Genomic DNA, 17228 nt, shown 5'->3' with positions numbered 1-17228 from the left:
CGTGCCTTCCCAGTCTCACGATGTCATCCTCCAGTGGAATTGCGGTGGTTTTTTCCACCACCCAGCCGAGCTATGGCAAGCGTAAGCTTTACACCTGCTACCTGCATTGCCCTCCAGGAAACCTGGTTCCCAGCAATGCAGACCCCTGCCCTCCACAGCTATAAGGGATATTACAGGAACCGTAGCGACTATAATAGAGTGTCGGGTGGAGTTCGCGTTTATGTCCTAAACTCGGTTTGTAGTGAACGTGTGCCCCTTCAAACCCTTCTTGAGGCTGTGGCTGTGGCTGTCAGAATAAGGACGACGTAGGAAATAACTGTCTGCAATGTATATCTTCCTCCAGATGGTGCAGTACCCCTGGTTGCACTGATTAACTCCCTAAACCTTCCCTATTTTTGGGATATTTTAACACTCACAACGCCTTGTGGGGTGGCAGAGTTCTTACTGGCCGAGGCAGAGACGTCGAAACTTTACGGTCGCAATTCGACCTCTGCCTCTTAAATGTGATTTATTAATTTGCAGCCCAGGACTTCTCCCATCTATCCACTCGAGAGCACATGACAACATGTGTGGTAGTGACCACTTCCCCATCTTCCTGTCACTGCTCCGGCGTTAGGTGCACAGACGCGTGCCCAGATGGGCTTTGAACGAGGCGACCTGGGGAACTTTCACCTCTCCTGTCACCGCTGAATCTCCCGCACACGGTAACATCGATGTGACGGTTGAGCAACTGACTAGCACAATTGTTTCTGCAGCAGAAAAAGCGATCCTTCACTCTTTAGGGTGCCCGAGGTGTAAGGCAGTCCCTCGGTGATCGCCGGAAGTCACTGAAGCAATCACGGAGTGTCGGCGAGCTCTACAGTGGCATAAGTGGTGCCCTTCCCTGGAGCACCTTGTAGCCTTTAAACGGCTCCGTGCCAGCGGTCGCTACCTTATCAAACGACGGAAGGAGGAGTGTTGGGAGAGATACGTCTCCACCATTGGGTGCCACACGTCACTTTCCCAAGTCTGGACAAAGATCAAACGTCTTTTCGGGTACCAGGCCCCAGCAGCTGTCCCCGGTGTTACCATAAATGACGAGTTATGTACCGAAGCAAACTCAATTGCCAAGCAGTTTACTCGAGCCTCTGCATCGGAGAATTACCCCCGCAGCCTTTCGCACACTCAAATGGCAGCTGGAAGGAAACGTCATCTCGTTCCCTACACGCTGCTGTGAATCCTATAATGTCCCGTTTACAGAGTGGGAGCTCCTCAGTGCCCTTGCACAGTGCCCTTGCACAGTGCCCTTGCACAGTGCCCTTGCACAGTGCCCTTGCACAGTGCCCTTGCACAGCTCCTGGGCCCGATCGCATCCACAGCCAGATCATTAAACATCTCTCATCTGACTACAAACGACTTCTTCTCGTCATCTTCAACTGGATCTGGTGCGAAGGCACCTTTCCCTTGCAATGACGGGAGAGCACCATCATTCCCGTTCTCAAACCCGGTAAAAACGTGTTCGATGTGGATAGCTATCGGCCCATCAGCCTCACCAATGTTCTTTGTAAGCTGCTGGAACTATGGTATGTCGGCGGCTGGGTTGGGCCCTGGAGTCGTGTGGCATGCTGGCTCCACATCAGGGCGACTTCCGCAAGGGTCACTCTACCACTGGTAATCTTGTGTCCATTGTGTCTGCCATCCGAACAGCCTTTTCCAGATGGTAACACCTGGTTGCCGTCTTTTTTGACTTGGGTAAAGCGTACGGCACGACTTGGCGACATCATATCGTTGCCACATTGTACGAGTGGGGTCTCCGGGGACCTCTCCCGATTTTTATCCGAAACTTTGTGTCGTTCCGCACTTTCTGTGTCTAGGTTGGTGACTCCCATAGTTCCATCCGTATCCAGCAGAATGGAGTCCCGCAGGGCTCTGTATTGAGTGTGTCTCTATTTTTAGTGGCCATTAGTGGTCTAGCAGCAGCAGCAGCAGCTGTCGGGCCCTCCGTCTCACCTTCTCTGTATGCAGACGACTTGTGCAATTCGTACTGCTGCTCCAGTGCTGTTGTTGCTGAGCAGCGCCACCAGGGAGCCATCCACAAGGCGCAGTCGTGGGCTCTAGCCCACGGATTCCAATTTTCGGCCGCAAAGTGGTGTGTCGTGCACTTCTGTCGGCATCGTACGTTCGTCCGGAACCTGCACGTTACCTTAATGACAATCCGCTCACTGTAGTGGAGACATATCAATTCTTAGGACTGGTTTTCGACACCCCATTGACTTGGCTCCCTCATCTTCGTCAGCTTAAGCGGAAGTGCTGGCAGCATCTCAATGCCCTCCGTTGCCTCAGCAACACCAATTGGGGTTGCTCGCCAGTTACACAGCACACATTCATACTTACCCTGAGCATCCGAATTACCGTCTCCTTCTCCTGCCTGCGGCGCTCCATCTCCCGCATTGTGGCCCAGATTGGGGCTTACGATTGCGGATCGCGTGCGGTCCCTTCTCTCCGAACTGGAGTCCTTCCCTTTACCACTTGTACTTGGGGTCCGTTGACGTTAGCCCCCGTTGTGTACACCTCAGCCACAGCTTTGTCTGGACCTTTTGCACGGCCCTAAGGACTCCGTTAACCCCGCCACTCTCTGCTGTCACTTCCTCTCAATTCTTGACGTGTTCCGGGGCTCTGAAGTGGTTTACACCGACGGCTCGATGGCTGACGGTCACGTAGGCTTCGCATATGTCGGTGGAGGACATATTGAGCAGCACACCTCGCCAGTTGGCTGCAGTGTTTTCACTGCGGAGCTGGCGGCCATATCTCGTGCTCACAAGTACATCCGGTCGTGCCCTGGCGAGTCATTTCTCTTGTGTACCGACTCATTGAGCAGTGTACGAGGTTTCGACCAGTGCTACCCTCACCACCCTCTGGTAGCGTCCATTCGGGAGTCCGTCTATGCCCTGGAACAGTCCTGCCGTTTTGTGGTGTTTGTGTGGACCCCAGGATACGTCGGATTCCCCGGCAATGAACGTGCAGACAGGCTGGCCAAACAAGTGACGCAGAAACTGCTTCTGGAGATAGGCATCTCCGAAGCTGGGCTGCGTTCTGTCTTACACCGCAGGGTTTTCTGGCTTTGGGAGACGAATGGCTTAACAGCACCCACAACAAACTACGTGTCATTAAGGAGACTACGAATGTGTGGAAGTCCTCCGTGTAGGCCTCTCGCAGGGAATCTGTTGTCCTCTGCCGGCTCTGCATTGGCCGTATGTGGCTAACACGTGGTTACACACGCCATTGTGAGGACCCACGTCAGTGTCGCTGTGCCTCCCAAATGGCAGTCGTCCACCTCTTGCCGGGCTGCCGACTTTTAGCCCCTCTGCGGCAGACTTTTAACTTTCCCGGCACCCTGCCTTCGGTGTCGGGTGACAGTGCCTCCACGGCAGCTTTAGTTTTACGTTTTATCCGTGAGAGTGAGTATTATACTTTTATCTACGTTTTAACACACGTCCTTTGTCCCTCTGTGTCCTCCACGCTAGTGCTTTTAGGATAGAGGTTTTCATGTGTTGCAGAGTGGTTGGCTTTCCCTTTTTATTCTCGTGGTTGGCCAGCCACTGTAATCTGCTTCCACGTTTTACTCTCTTCTGTTTGTAGCGTCTCTCTGTTGTTTTCTTGTCCTCAGTTGTTACTTTCAGTGTCCGTTGCCTTCCCTTCGTTCTTCTTGCGGCTTTTCCTTTCTTTCAGATTTGTGTTGTATGTTTCGTCCGTTTTATTCTCACACTTGTGGCACTGTTTTATTAGGAACGAGGGCCCGACGATCTTGTAGTTCGGTCCCTTCTCCCACCTCCCTCGGTACGCAGCAGGTTTTAACCGGTGAGGCCCTCGTTGCAGGAGGAGCACTTCGTGCGGTTCATGCGCGACCCCCTGGGCGCCGGCGCAGACTCTCCGGCGGACGCCGGCACTTCTGCGAGAGCGGAGGCGGAGGGGTGGGCCGCACTGCCGGGCGGCGACCGCGTCAGGCTGCTGACCGAGGCGGACTTCGACGCTGCCGTCGCCTCGCCTGCGCCCACGCTCGTGCTCTTCTACGCCCCGTGTGAGTACCAAAGGCTCTGTACGCTGAAGCTCGGGTGCTTACTCCTCCTCCTCCTCCTAGCACCCCTCCCTCTTCCTTCGTTTCCTATCACTGTTGCTGTTATCGGGCCAGAGACTCATTTGATGCAGTTCTGTGTGCTAGTCCGACTCGTGAGCAACCTGCTAACTGTAATCGGCATATTAGTAAATTGAATACAGCCTCAGAAAAGTCAACTGACAAAATTTTTGTGGACATTAGTAAATGGTTTGTAGCCAATTTTCTGTTGCTAAACCTTGAAAAAATATACTATATGTAGTTCAGAACTGGTTAAAGGTTTGCTGCCGACAGGTGCCTAAATTGTGACGACGAGTGTATAGAAGAAGCTGACAGCGTAACATTCTTGGGATTACAGCTCAATAATAAATTTAACTGGGAGGAGTGTACCACAGGTGGACTGTGTTTTTCCTCTCAATTTCACGAACTACTACTATGGCAGAAGTGAGAACCTGCTGAAGTGCCTAAACAAATCTCTGAGTGCTATGCAAATGTTGTCACATGTAGGTGATATAAAAATAAAAATCCCAGTGTACTGTGCTTGCTTTATTCCACAGTGTCGTACAGGATTATTTTCTTAGAAAACTCGTCGAGCCGAGCTAAACTTATCTGAGCCCCAGTACGAATTATTTGTGGTGTGAACTCGAGAACATCCTGCAGAGGGCTGTGTAAGGGACTGGGGGTACTAACTACTGCTTCTGAATATATTTATTCCTTAATGAAATTTGGCATTAAAAATATATCTTTTTGTAAACCGTCAGCACAGTCCGTGGAATCGTTATTAGAAATGAAAACAACTTTCAGGAAGAGTTAGAAAGTCATTTACTTCTGTTTAGAAAGATGTCCACTATTCGACAACACACGTTGTTTTCCGACGTGTTCCACACACCGGAGGATCTCCTCACTGTGGATCGAGTGGAACAAAATGTACATCTGACCTAATCGGGCCTCGATCCCCACCCGCACACCCATATTTTTGACTCCTCGATGCCCCCGGGTGTATCCTACCACTGATCCCTTCTTTTAGACAGATAGTGTCATAAATCTCTTTTCCCCTTAACTCAGATCAGTAACTTGTCCTTAATTATCTGATCAGTCTGTCTTATCTCCAGCATCCTTCTGCAGCACCATTTTCAGAAACTTCTATTCCATTCTCTCAGTACTGTTTACAGTCCGCTTAGGTGTCCGTACAAGGCTATACTCCAAACAAAAAGCACTTTCTAACTCGTAAACTTGTTGTTGCAAAAGCCCTCAGAGTGTTAAAAAATTCATATTCAGCTGGAATTGATGGTCTCCCAGCAGCTGTAATAAAAAATTGTGAACACGCAATTGCTGAACCATTAACTCACCTCTGTGACTGTTCTTTCCAGGCAGGTATCTTCCCTGAAGCTCTGAAACTTTCTAAAGTAATTCCTGTCTTCAAAAAAGATGATAATAAAGATATGAATAACTACAGGCCTATCTCAATCTCATCCTGCTTTTCTAAAGTTTTTCAAAAAATAATGTACAAAAAAAATGATGGACTTCATTGAGGGGGGGGGGGGGGGAGGGGGGGGGGGGGGGGGAAGATTTACTAAGTTTAGCTCAACATGGGTTCAGAAGCAACAAATCTGCTGAAACTGCAGTATATGATTGCGTAAATATGCTATTAGAGCTGTTAGATGGAAAACAACCCATAACAGGCATATTTCTGGATCTGTCAAAGGCTTTTGACACTGTTGACCACAAAATATTACTGGAGAAATTAGAACACTATGGTATCAGAGGAATTGCAAACAACTGGATTGCTACATTCCTAACCAGTCGGATGCAGAGTGTCAGCATGAAATACACTAATAGACAAAGCAACTCAATAACCGAAATACTATCAAGTAATAAAACTGTTAAGCAAGGTGTACCACAGGGCTCAGTATTGGGACCTCAACTTTTCCTCCTGTATATTAATGACTTGAGCCTGAATGTTGAAGCACACAAAACAATATTATTTGCTGATAACACAACTGTACTCCTCAAAGGGGAGAATACAGAGGATGTGCAAAAAGCTGTGAACTTGGCCACTGAACAACTTAGCAACTGGGCAAAAATCAACAGATTAACAATCAACACCAAAAAGACAGCTTCCACGAACTTCCACACAACACAAAATGCAAATTCCTCTCAGCCATTCGTCACTGTAAATAACCAGTCAATACATACCGACACTGTTTTCAAGTTCCTGGGTCTGTGGGTTCGAGATAACCTGAAATGGAATACATGTACAGGAAAGGTAAATGCCAGGATTTGCACCGGCTGTTATACATTGAGTGTCTGAAAACATGTACTAGCCTGAAAACATTAACCAGTGCATACTACGCTTACATACAAGCCCACCTAAAATATGGTGTAATATTCTGGGGAAATTCTCCAACTGCTCTGAGCACATTCAGAATCCAGAAGAGAGCAATGAGGATTATTGCTGGGAGCAAACCCAGAGACTCCTGCAAACACATCTCCAGACAGTTGGAAATCCTTACACTGCCTTGCCTCTACATTCTTGAGACTCTAAAATTTTTCAGAAACAACATAGTGCCAACTGACCCCAGAGTCATAAAAAATAATGAAATACATGAACACAACACCAGGAAAAACGCAAACCTGCACATTATACGTACAAACACTCAACTGTGTAAAAAGGGAGCTTTCCACACGGGCCTCCAACTGTTCAACAATCTTCCCACTAGTATTAAGTCCATCGAAGACAACATAAAATTTAGCAAAGCTGTGAAGTCATATTTGTTGTGTCATTGTTTTTACTCTGTAAATGAATACTTAGAACAGTAATCTTGCAGTTTGTGTTAAATTGAAAACATTGAGCAATATAATACATTAGGATACTATAGGCCTATGTTAATATGTGTTAACAATGTTAAATGATATTTTCCGACATCTGCGACACACTGTGTACCATCAGATCACATGGAATAAATAAATAAATAAATAAATATTATTTAAGTGGCCTTTTCACTAAGTATTAGTGTCTTCTGTAGCTGAACTAGCGATTGTAATAAAGCAACAAAAATTTGCCCTTCATACATCTGAATCTCCAGGTACAACTGCACTCTGAAAACCAGTGTGAAGTACATGGCAGGGGATATGCACCACATTAGTGGTTCTTCCTCCCCCCAACCAGATACCAAATATGGAAAGAATGACCAGTCAAGCACCTTTGTGCATGCTGTAGTTAGTCTGATCTCGTCTTCTGAGTCCCTATGGGAGCGATGTGTGTGAGGCGGAAGAATATCTCGAGATTCTGCATTTAATACAGGTACTGGAGTGTCTCCCTCTGAGTGTGTGCCACTTTCGACATTTCTGTGATGTTCTCCCACGGTTCCAACAAACTTCTGGCCATTCTTGCTGCCCTTCTTTTTATCCAGGGTTAGCGTGAACGATTCACCGAGTTGAAAAGCACTGTTTATTTGCAAGTGTGTGACGTACAAAGACAGGTGGTACGTGAAATGACAGATACAGAAACGGAGGCTCTGCTGCATTCTACAAATGTTCAGTGCCTGTGACCCCCGTCACCTGGTACACGTCCGATCGGTAATCCGGTACCGTCTGTACATTCGGTAGCACGACTCTGTCGGTGTCTGTCACAGCGGCAGTGACACACCTCTGCAGTTCTCGCAGCGTTGTCGGTGTCGGGGGCTACGTGAACTTTTTCACTGACGTAACCCCACGGGAAGAAATCGCGCGGCACGAGAGCTGGCGACCTCCGTGGCCGTGGCGACGGAGGAACTGGCACGTCCGGTCTGGCGGTGTGGCAGTTCTCTGTCGAGAAAGGCTTAGACGGGTGTGCTCCAGTGAGATGGAGCCCCATTCTGTTGAAAGATGAAAATTGAGGAACCGGCAGTCAGTTGTGGTGACGACCACAACTGCAACATTGTCGTGTCGTGTACACGGAACCTGTCACTGCCTGCTTTGGCGAAGAAAAATAGGCTGTACACTTTTGTCTCAGATATTGCGCAGAAGAGATTCACTTTGTATTTCACAGTCTCACACGGTAACGGTTCACACTTCCCGACACGTACAGAGACAGCTCGCCACTGAATATCGTCGTCCCTACGTAGTTGTTATCGTCTTATGTAACTTGCCGCATTCGGGTACAAAACTGCAGTCAGCAAGCGTAATCCTCTGGACTTAAGTATTGTTGTAGCAGTTGCAAACTGTAGGGTTCGAAATGCAAATGCCCCCGCAAAACATTTCAAAGTGTTTTCTGCAGAATGCCCCGTTTACAGTTTGTACGTATTGTCGATTTTTGTGGGCCGTGCGAGCACTTCGTAATTTCCTCTGAGATGGCGGTCACTCCATTCTTTTCCTTTTTCACAGACAACTGGTATCGTGCAACTGGCAATACCGATGCAAAATGCTCTAGTGACTAGGTGCAGCTTTCCCGTATTTGCATACAAATGCGTGCCGATCGCTCTCAACCGACAAACACTGCAGTCGACGTCGACGGCCTCCCTTCCGGACTGGCATCGGCCCCCATCTGCGCGACCTCTGTCAAATTAGTGGCACCGTCGCACTACTTCTGGATGCAAAATTGCATTCGGTTGATACGCTGCCAGGATTTCACAGTGAATCTGCGTGCAATTTAGACGAGTTGCACTCGATAATTGTACTGTCCCGCATACTTCAACTCTGGAGCACATTTTCAATAGCTGTGCCATTCCGCCCTCCTGCTGTGACGCACTTGTTACCCACACTACGTCACAACCGTGTCTGCAGGAAACTCAGAACTAGTACTACCTCCTGACAGTGCACCACGCTTGTCGCGCAGTGGTCCGAGCTTGTGACTTACTTTCTGAAGTCCTTGCCTATTAGTACCGTCTGCCAGGTCGTCAATATACGACACGACCACCGAGGGTTCCCCGAGTTTTGACTGCTCGGGCCTTCCTCGCGTACTAATTTTTGTCGGTCTCCTCGGGTTTACTGCCGGATGCTAAAATTGACATTCGGCGATATGTCCGGTCGCCTGCATCACGAGAATGCTGCCGTGGCCGAGTCCCACCGAAAACAAACTGCGAGCTGTCACCCCTGTAGGCCTACGTGGCGTACGGGACGCGTACGTCGCCCTCCGCAGCTCCCACTGCCGAGACTAGTTCGGTGGCGCCGCCACTATTACGACACCGGTGTCGACGGTGTATCGCCCTCGAAGATTGGAGAACGTCGTGTTTTGATGCGAGACTAGTTGGGGAACAGCCCAAACTCTGTAGCCTGACAAATCTGCTTCTCGTAGTCCCCACTGTGCTCGAGCACAGCCTTCAAATGAGCCAGGTCCTGGATTGAAGAGCCAAACAACACAAATGATTCGTATTACGTGCTTTTAGTCTGAAAACTTCAGCTTTTTTTAATGATGCACTGCCGAGAATGGTATTACGGACTGAAAGTAAGTGAAGTGTGCTAGCTGTTTTATTTGCATCTCAGAATATCAGAACTGCAAATAAAGATTTATTTATGTGCACGAATAGTCCTTTAGAATGCTTCTCCCAGTTCAATTTATCGTGCAATTTTGTGAGTGGCATCTGACAATGAATTTTAAGGTAGTGATTAAATCTGAACTGTGGCCGGTTACTGCGGCCGAGTCACAAATTCGCATAAAATGGCAGTCACCGTTATCTTCCGTCGTTCCGTGTCTCGAACCCGGTCCAGTGGACGCACACTCTGCTTCCGTCGCCCTCAGGTCATTTTTACGCGTCAGGTGTCACCTGTACCTCGGTGAGACTGGAGGTTTAGCTGCCGGGTGTCTCTGACCGCAACTTTCTCCTTCCCGCAGGGTGCGGGCACTGTCGCAGCATGAAGGCGGACTACGCGCTGGCGGCAAAGCGCGCGCACGACGAGAAGCTGGGCGCGGCGGTGGCGGCGATCGACGCCTCGGCGGCGGCGACTGTGCGCGGCCGCTTCGACGTCCCGGGATTCCCTACGCTGAAGCTCTTCCGCTCGGGTTCCGTAATCGGGGACTACCGGGGTGCTAGAACAGCGGACGGGTTCGTGTCGTTCTTGAGGACCGCCGTACGTGACGAGCTCTGAGCCGAAGGAGAAGGGAGAGGAAAGACCCGAGCTCCGCAGAGATTCCTCTCGCGCGGTGCCGACGTCTGTCTGTCGGAGGTGTATTTATTGGCGTCGTCACTAATTTATTTGCACAAATCGATCTGTAACGGTAGTCTCACTTAGGTATAATGGGACTGTTCCTCAGGTACGGAGCTCTCTACTCTGCCAATTTTGTCGGGTCGGAGTGTGAAGAGTGAGCTTTTGTTTCTCAATTTTAGGTGACGGGATTTTTAACAGTTGCACTCTGTATTATCTGTAACATTCTCCCACTTCTGTCTGCCCTTGTCGATGTGGTTGTAGATACTGAATGTCTCACTCTTAGGATTTCCTACTGCCACAAAGTATCACCGTCCTTCTCACTGTAGTAGATCTGACAATTTATTATTTTTATGTTTGAATTGCAAGCACAAGTTATTGATACCGTGTACATTTATTATTCTCCCATTGCGCCTTTCTGAGGATTACACAGCTGTCATCTGGTGGACCTGTTTCAGTTAGTGAAGAACGGACAATTTGTACGTTTAGCTTTTATGCAATCTGAAACATCATCTTCCTGTCGTGAAAGGCTTCTTTTCCAGTTGTATTTACACTAGATACTCTTTCTATAAAGTATATTTATAGAATACGTCTGTTTGCGTGGCCATCTTCTGCAGCAGCTGTTAAAACCTGTCATATAGGTTATCTGTCTCGAGTTGACTGCAACCTAATTAAAAAGAATTACACCAGACACGATTTGCTTTCATTTATAATGCATCTTCCACTGTTATTGGTGTTTCTTCAATAATTGTGTTCCTTCCCTCCTTGCTAGCAGCGGTTGGTGTCGAAAGCCTTCATTTCGCATCTGCACTAAGAAGTTTTTGGCATTCTGCTGTATTTTCTGCACTACCTTATTTACACTTCACTTTCGTAAACTGCTTCTCATTCCGCACTGCCGATGTGGCGGTGAAATGTAAATAATGCAGCACAGGAAATATTGTAGAATGGCAAAAACTGCCAAGTGCAAATGTGAAATGAAGTCTTTCGACACCAACCGCTGCTTGCAAGGAGGGTAGGAGCAGAATGTTTAAAGAAACACCAATAACAATGGAAGATGCTTTATAAATAATAGCAAAATGCATCTGAAGTAATTCTTTTTAATTAGGTTGCAGTCAGCTCGAGACGGATGACCTATTTATAGAGATTTTCATAGGAAGTGCACGCCGTGTGAATACGACTGGAAAAACAGCCTGTCACCGATTAAAGATGGGGCCACAGATAACTCAAAATTTGCACATACAAATCGTCCACATCTGATTGATGTAAATCCACCTGGCGGTGGCAGTGGCTGTCATCAGCAGCCGGTTTACTTAATGCAGAATGTCACGACCTTATTTCTCGTGTAACTGTATCTTCGACTAGACGTCTTCTTCACTTGTTATTCTTCTTTGTGGTATTCTACCTTCAATATTGCCTTGCTATATGGTCTTTAAAAATTATTCGCTTTCTTCCTAAAATGTGTCCAAGGAGCATGAAGTAGCTTTAACTGGCACAGGAAGATACGTTTCTTGTGATGCTAAGTTCTTCTGTAGTGAAAGCATCAGTTTTCCTTTCTGTCTGCGGTATTCGTAACGTCTTTCTCCGACACCACATCTCGTGGCACCTCGTTCTAGCCTCCGCACTCCACGTCTCGCAGCCGTACGAGAACGTGGGGAACACCGCTGACTCCACTGAGCGCTATCTTTTTCATTATATTGTTACAAATAATAGCTTAGTCATCTGGCCAGTGTGAAAAACTTTGGTTGGACAGTTATTTGCAAACGCCATTCGTATCAGAATTGCTAAGTTACTTTATGAGCTGTTTTGTACTTCTCTCAACTTCTATAATGAATTCTATTATTTTCTTACTGCATGCACTACTGTGAATGTTTGTTCCAGAAATCAAAAAGTGTCGGTCTTTCATAACTCACCTAACTTTACAATTTTTATATTTCTGAATACGGTTCTTGTTTTCCAAATGTACTGAAAAAAAGTATTTTCACTAAAATAGTATGTCTTCTTTGAGAGAAATCTGTGTTCAGCCAGAAGTAGTAATCTGTAGAGCACCAAGTGGATTGCAAAATGCTTGCCTTTACACTCGACCAGTAAAGAACGTCATTTTCAGTGCTAACCGTGAAGAATTATGGGTTCCTCGAGATATTCGACTTCGGATTATATTACACTTGTGGTTAGAGATAGTCACATATTAGATGTCGGGCACTATGGGGACACACAATGTCTCTAAGCCTGTGACAATCTCTCTGCGAACCCACAAAGTTATTGAGCATTTTATGGGCATTCTGGCTTCTTGTTTATTAACTGCTGTATTATATATTTACAGAATGCAGTTCAGTAGAAAATATACGCATCACGTTTTCTTCCTGTAAAGGCACAGCATTTTAAATTAGCAAGTGTCGACCAGGCAGAATCTTCCACATAAGATAGGATACCTATGTCCTGCCTTTCCCCTACGCACATAACAAAATTGTGCTATAGGAAGTGTGTACGTTGTTCAAATGAAATATCAGAAGTTGTTTTGTGTGCTCTGTATAAGCTGAGAGTGGATCTGCAGTCAGCAGTGACATTAACAGTGCTGTATGTGTTAAGAGTATTGTTTTGCTGTGTAATTTACATTTTACTTTTTAGTAGAACGTTGGTGCTACCTTTTCTGTATTGCTGATTAATTACATTATTATTCACTCTGTGCTAAAGGATAAGCATCTGAGTATTAATTAGCACGTGCATTATTGTATTTGTTATACTCGCTTCTGTTGTTGTAGTGAAACACTGCAAGTTTGCATAATTTATATGTAGGCCTACACGAGGAGTTTGCTACGTATATATTGTTGCCGAGCTTTCTCTTGGAACAGTTTTTCATTGTTTCTGGGGAGAGGACGTAATTTTCAAGGTTGCATACATAAGTACATAAATTTAGTATGAAAATGGAATGTTTTCATATCTTTTTGTCAGTCAAATATTTCTCAGTATTTAAGAGAAGTTTGCAGCATATCACTTGAATGTGCCTAAAATCTGAATGTAATGAGTATTCAGATAACTTACGGGATCTTTCACGAGTGTGAAAGATGTTCTTCAGCTGCATTTTCATTCGTTATTTGAATATGTCTAAAATTGTGTAAGCACACTGCACCTGCTTTGGAAATGCACAAAAAGTTATTTATAATCTTTTGAGTTATTTTAATAGTTAAATTTGTACTTCCACAATCTACATCGACACGGACACTCTGCTAATCGCACTCGAGTGCCCGGCAGAGGGTTCATCGAGATAATTCTCTATTATTCCAATCTCGAATAGCACACGGAAAAAACGAACACCGGTATCTTTCTGTGTGAACTCTGGTGTCCCTTAGTTTATGACGATGATCTTTTATCCCTGTGTAGGCCGTATTTTCGCACAGTTACCGGATATCTTTCATTTTTTGTAGAGCTTCAAGTTATTTCTCAAATTTACTTTCGAGCCTCTAATGTCGAAGTTACTTCGATGTGATAATGGGTAAGGAGCTAAGTGCTCGTGTCGTGTTTGGCATTGATCGTGGCAGTGGAAACACTGTCAGGAAATAAAAACAGTGTCAGAGGTGAGACTGAGTGTTGTGAATGTAATTAGGGACTATATTTTTAAGTTTTTCCATTATAAGGGACCACAGTCACGTAGAACGTTTTGAAAGAAACTTCTGCTATTTGATTGTAAATTACTATTAATTTATTTCACATAATCACGATTTTGGCCTTATAGCCTTTCTCGAGTGTAAGTTTAAACGTCACAAAATGTCCAACTCGGTCTTATAAACCGGTCGCATCGCTCGTATCCCGTAATACGATGACGCGACTGTGTGGCCAGAGATAAGCTGTTTCGATGGTGACGTGTCATTTAGGTGTCTCGGACATTTTGCGACATTTCAGCTTCCCCTCTAGCACGGCTATAAAGCTGAAATCGTGATGTGTGAAATAAATTAATAGTAATTTACAGCCAAATAGTGGAAATTTCTTTCAAAAAAATATTTGTGAATGCAGGGCACTTTTGGAAAGAAAATAGGTATTGTGAAATTATTGAGTGATAGCATAATAAACGACCCGTAAGGGCTGTTTAGGAAACTGAGACTAAATATGAATACTATTACAAATGATCAGGTTACCTTCCATTCGGAAAGCTGTCGCACTCGACGACTGTTATATTGACTTGTAAATTGTAGATTGCAACTATCAGTCGTCCTTTTTAAATTTGATTGTGCAGATCTAGATTTTGGCTAGAAGCTAACCATTCTCGATGCACTATTATTTTTGCTTAGTGCACGTAATGCCTGTCGGTCGGGCTTCGTCCACAGTTACAAATCAGACTGATGCCAGGTCAGAGTATTTGACCTCAGTACGTGCCGTTCCTCTGGAGAAAGAGCGTGTCGATTCCGACGAGACAGACCTGGTACGGACTGAAATACAGTCATTAATGTGAAATTCTGAAAGCAGAACGAGAGTGCGTGGTGACTGAGCAATCTGCTTTGTACTTGGGAAAAGTGGGTGTGCTGCTTGAGGTTGTGAGTCATTTCTCTGTCTCGAGTTTCACGAATGCTGAGGTGAGGTGTTTTTTGACACAGGTAATAAATGTCGGTGTCCCATCTCTAATGAGCTTTAAATTGATGGCACAGCTGTACCTTCCTCCTTCAGTTTCCTCAGCATAACAGTACGCCCCTCCCCCTCCATTTTCCATTGGAGCTAATGTGTCTTCATATAAATCCTGTATCAGACAATGTCTGTCAGTAAATACTGTAGCGTGCAAAACACCGAGCGACTGCTTCGTGGTTGTCTTTTCTGAAGTGGAACACAACATGATATACACTAAGCAATATAAAAACCCCGTACGATATTCATTTATTGCTACACAAATTTATGTGACATTTAGTACAAATCTGACTCGTATAAGATACTCTCAGTATTCTTGTTGTGTAGAACTAGAATAACAGCTCACCTTTAGGTGGCAGTTTCAGTCGTCACCGACTGTCAACACACTGCGAGACGTGTAAGTGCCTGCGTTCCCGGTCGCTCCTGTCGGAACGTCACCGACCCGGCAAATTTCTCTGTAGTCTGCCGACACTGAAAGCCCGTTCCGTGCAAAAGTAAGATTACAGACGATGTCCGAGTTATTCCCGATGTCGGCCACCAGTCTGATAAGTGTAGAAGATATTTTATATCAAATCGAACATATTTGTAACACTGTGTTCGGCAACAGTCGATTTTTCTGAATCGGGAATTTTAATACGACATCGATGCTCAGAAACTGTACAGGTTGAATGGCCATTACAGTTCCTACAAATCTCGTTCGTTTTAAATATTTTTTAAGTGTGCTGCACGGATTTAAATGTCTGTATGGTTATAACTAATTTTTGAATAAGGAAATAGTTTGTTCTCGGTAAGCTCAGACAAATAGATCCAAAAATTTGCTGCAGCATTACGTAAAATTATGCAAAATTCCCAAACCTAGATTATTTATGTAACTATTTAGCAAATGGTTAATTGATTCTTATGTGAACAATCGTATTAGTTAACTGTGTTTGTGCGGTAGGCAGACACTCTGTGCTCACGTGAACCACTAGAATGACCTTTGCTTCAGCTAGTCATGTGCCAGTTGCAGATGTTGAGTTTTGCTAACCTGCCTGATTTGTCCCCCTCTGTTTCACTGATTATTATGACATAAACAAAACTGTAGCAGCCACATTCGCTCAATTTGTAAGTAACTTCTAAAAATAATTGTGTTGCTGTATCATTTGTAGCAGCACCATAGAGTTTATATGCAAAACTCGGCAGGTTGTTGTAGTTTGAATTCTCCCTCTAATCGTTTTCAAAATTTTAGCTTATGTCACTGTATTAACTACACTGTTTAATTCTGGATTCAAACTGCTCTTTTGTCGATCTCACGTTCTGTCACGTACGTAATTCAGTATCTGACAAGTATCGGAATCTCTTCTGTTCGGCTGGCGTGCTGCGGCTCGTCTCCTCGTATTGTAAAGCGGTCCGAATGCTTCTCACTTGACCTGTACAATATAGAGTGTGAAAGTTTTAAGAGGACTGACGTCATTTTTGACGTAAGATGTGATTTTGATAGTAGTGTGTATAAAGTTAGATTAAAGCTGTCATATATTTTTCTAAAAGGAACTATCAAAATGTTATGAAACTAAACTGTTTTTATATTGTGTGCTACTGACATACATATATATGTGTACACGTATTGTAAGAACTAAATGGCAAAATCAGGGTAATTTTTGACGTATACTTTATGTGAGCTGTCTGTGTGAGGTGTCTGTGCTGTCACTGACAGAACTTTATATTCTTGTAGTAAGCTTTCTGTCAGCTTCTTCACGTGTGTCTGTTATTTCGTACTGTGGATGTAAATGAAACAAAAATTACATTGCTGTAGCCTTTGATAAGCACAGATTGTGTGTCATTGTTCAATGTTCGGTGTCTGTAACCTTGTCAGTGTGTTTTGATAAATAATATATCTATTTACAGACCTGTATTTTGTTTTTTACGAGTTCCGATAGCCGCACATTGCGGACGGGTCGGTGTTCGGACCCGTCCATCCCGACCATCCCGAGGGACGGGACGGCGGCGCCTCCACGACACGGTGGGATCTCATTTTCTAAATGTGTACCAGATTTTGTGTCTTATTAAATACTTGGTGGAAAAAGAAATGAATAAACAAAGATTTTGAGCTTTCAAATTTTCTCTTGACACCCCCTCTGCTTTCCTCGAGTGTGTTCTAGATTCTGAAAGATACTGATTTCCGTTAAAGTACAGGTTGTCTTTTATAATATTTTTTGCATCCAGTTTCTTCACTGGCTCTGTCTGACCCCGTAGCATTCTGGAAATATTCTTCGTGTAATTCCTAACTTGGAAGTAAATGAATCAGCTTGCTGACATATTTTGCATTTTTCTACTGAATAATATCTTACAGAATAATTTTTTGGGGTAACTCGTCACTCGGAAAGAATGCACCAATTGCACAGAAGCGAGCAGTAAGAATGATGTG

The 17228-nt window shown here is 45.1% G+C and overlaps 1 protein-coding gene across 1 annotated transcript in view; it reads left to right on the top strand.

Annotated features, from left to right (window-relative positions):
- Window positions 1–16904, top strand: part of LOC124552404 (protein disulfide-isomerase A5) — a 131902-nt gene extending 114998 nt beyond the window's left edge. The window contains exons 9-10 of the mRNA XM_047126668.1: window positions 3856–4057; window positions 9903–16904. Of these exons, the coding sequence (XP_046982624.1) occupies window positions 3856–4057; window positions 9903–10156 (456 nt within the window). The 3' untranslated portion in view covers window positions 10157–16904. The remainder of the gene's footprint in view (window positions 1–3855; window positions 4058–9902) is intronic.
- Window positions 16905–17228: the final 324 nt, after the last annotated feature.

Source organism: Schistocerca americana, chromosome 10 (genome assembly GCF_021461395.2).
Source record: "Schistocerca americana isolate TAMUIC-IGC-003095 chromosome 10, iqSchAmer2.1, whole genome shotgun sequence".
Lineage (NCBI taxonomy): Eukaryota > Metazoa > Arthropoda > Insecta > Orthoptera > Acrididae > Schistocerca > Schistocerca americana.
This window is presented reverse-complemented; position numbering and strand designations above follow the sequence as displayed.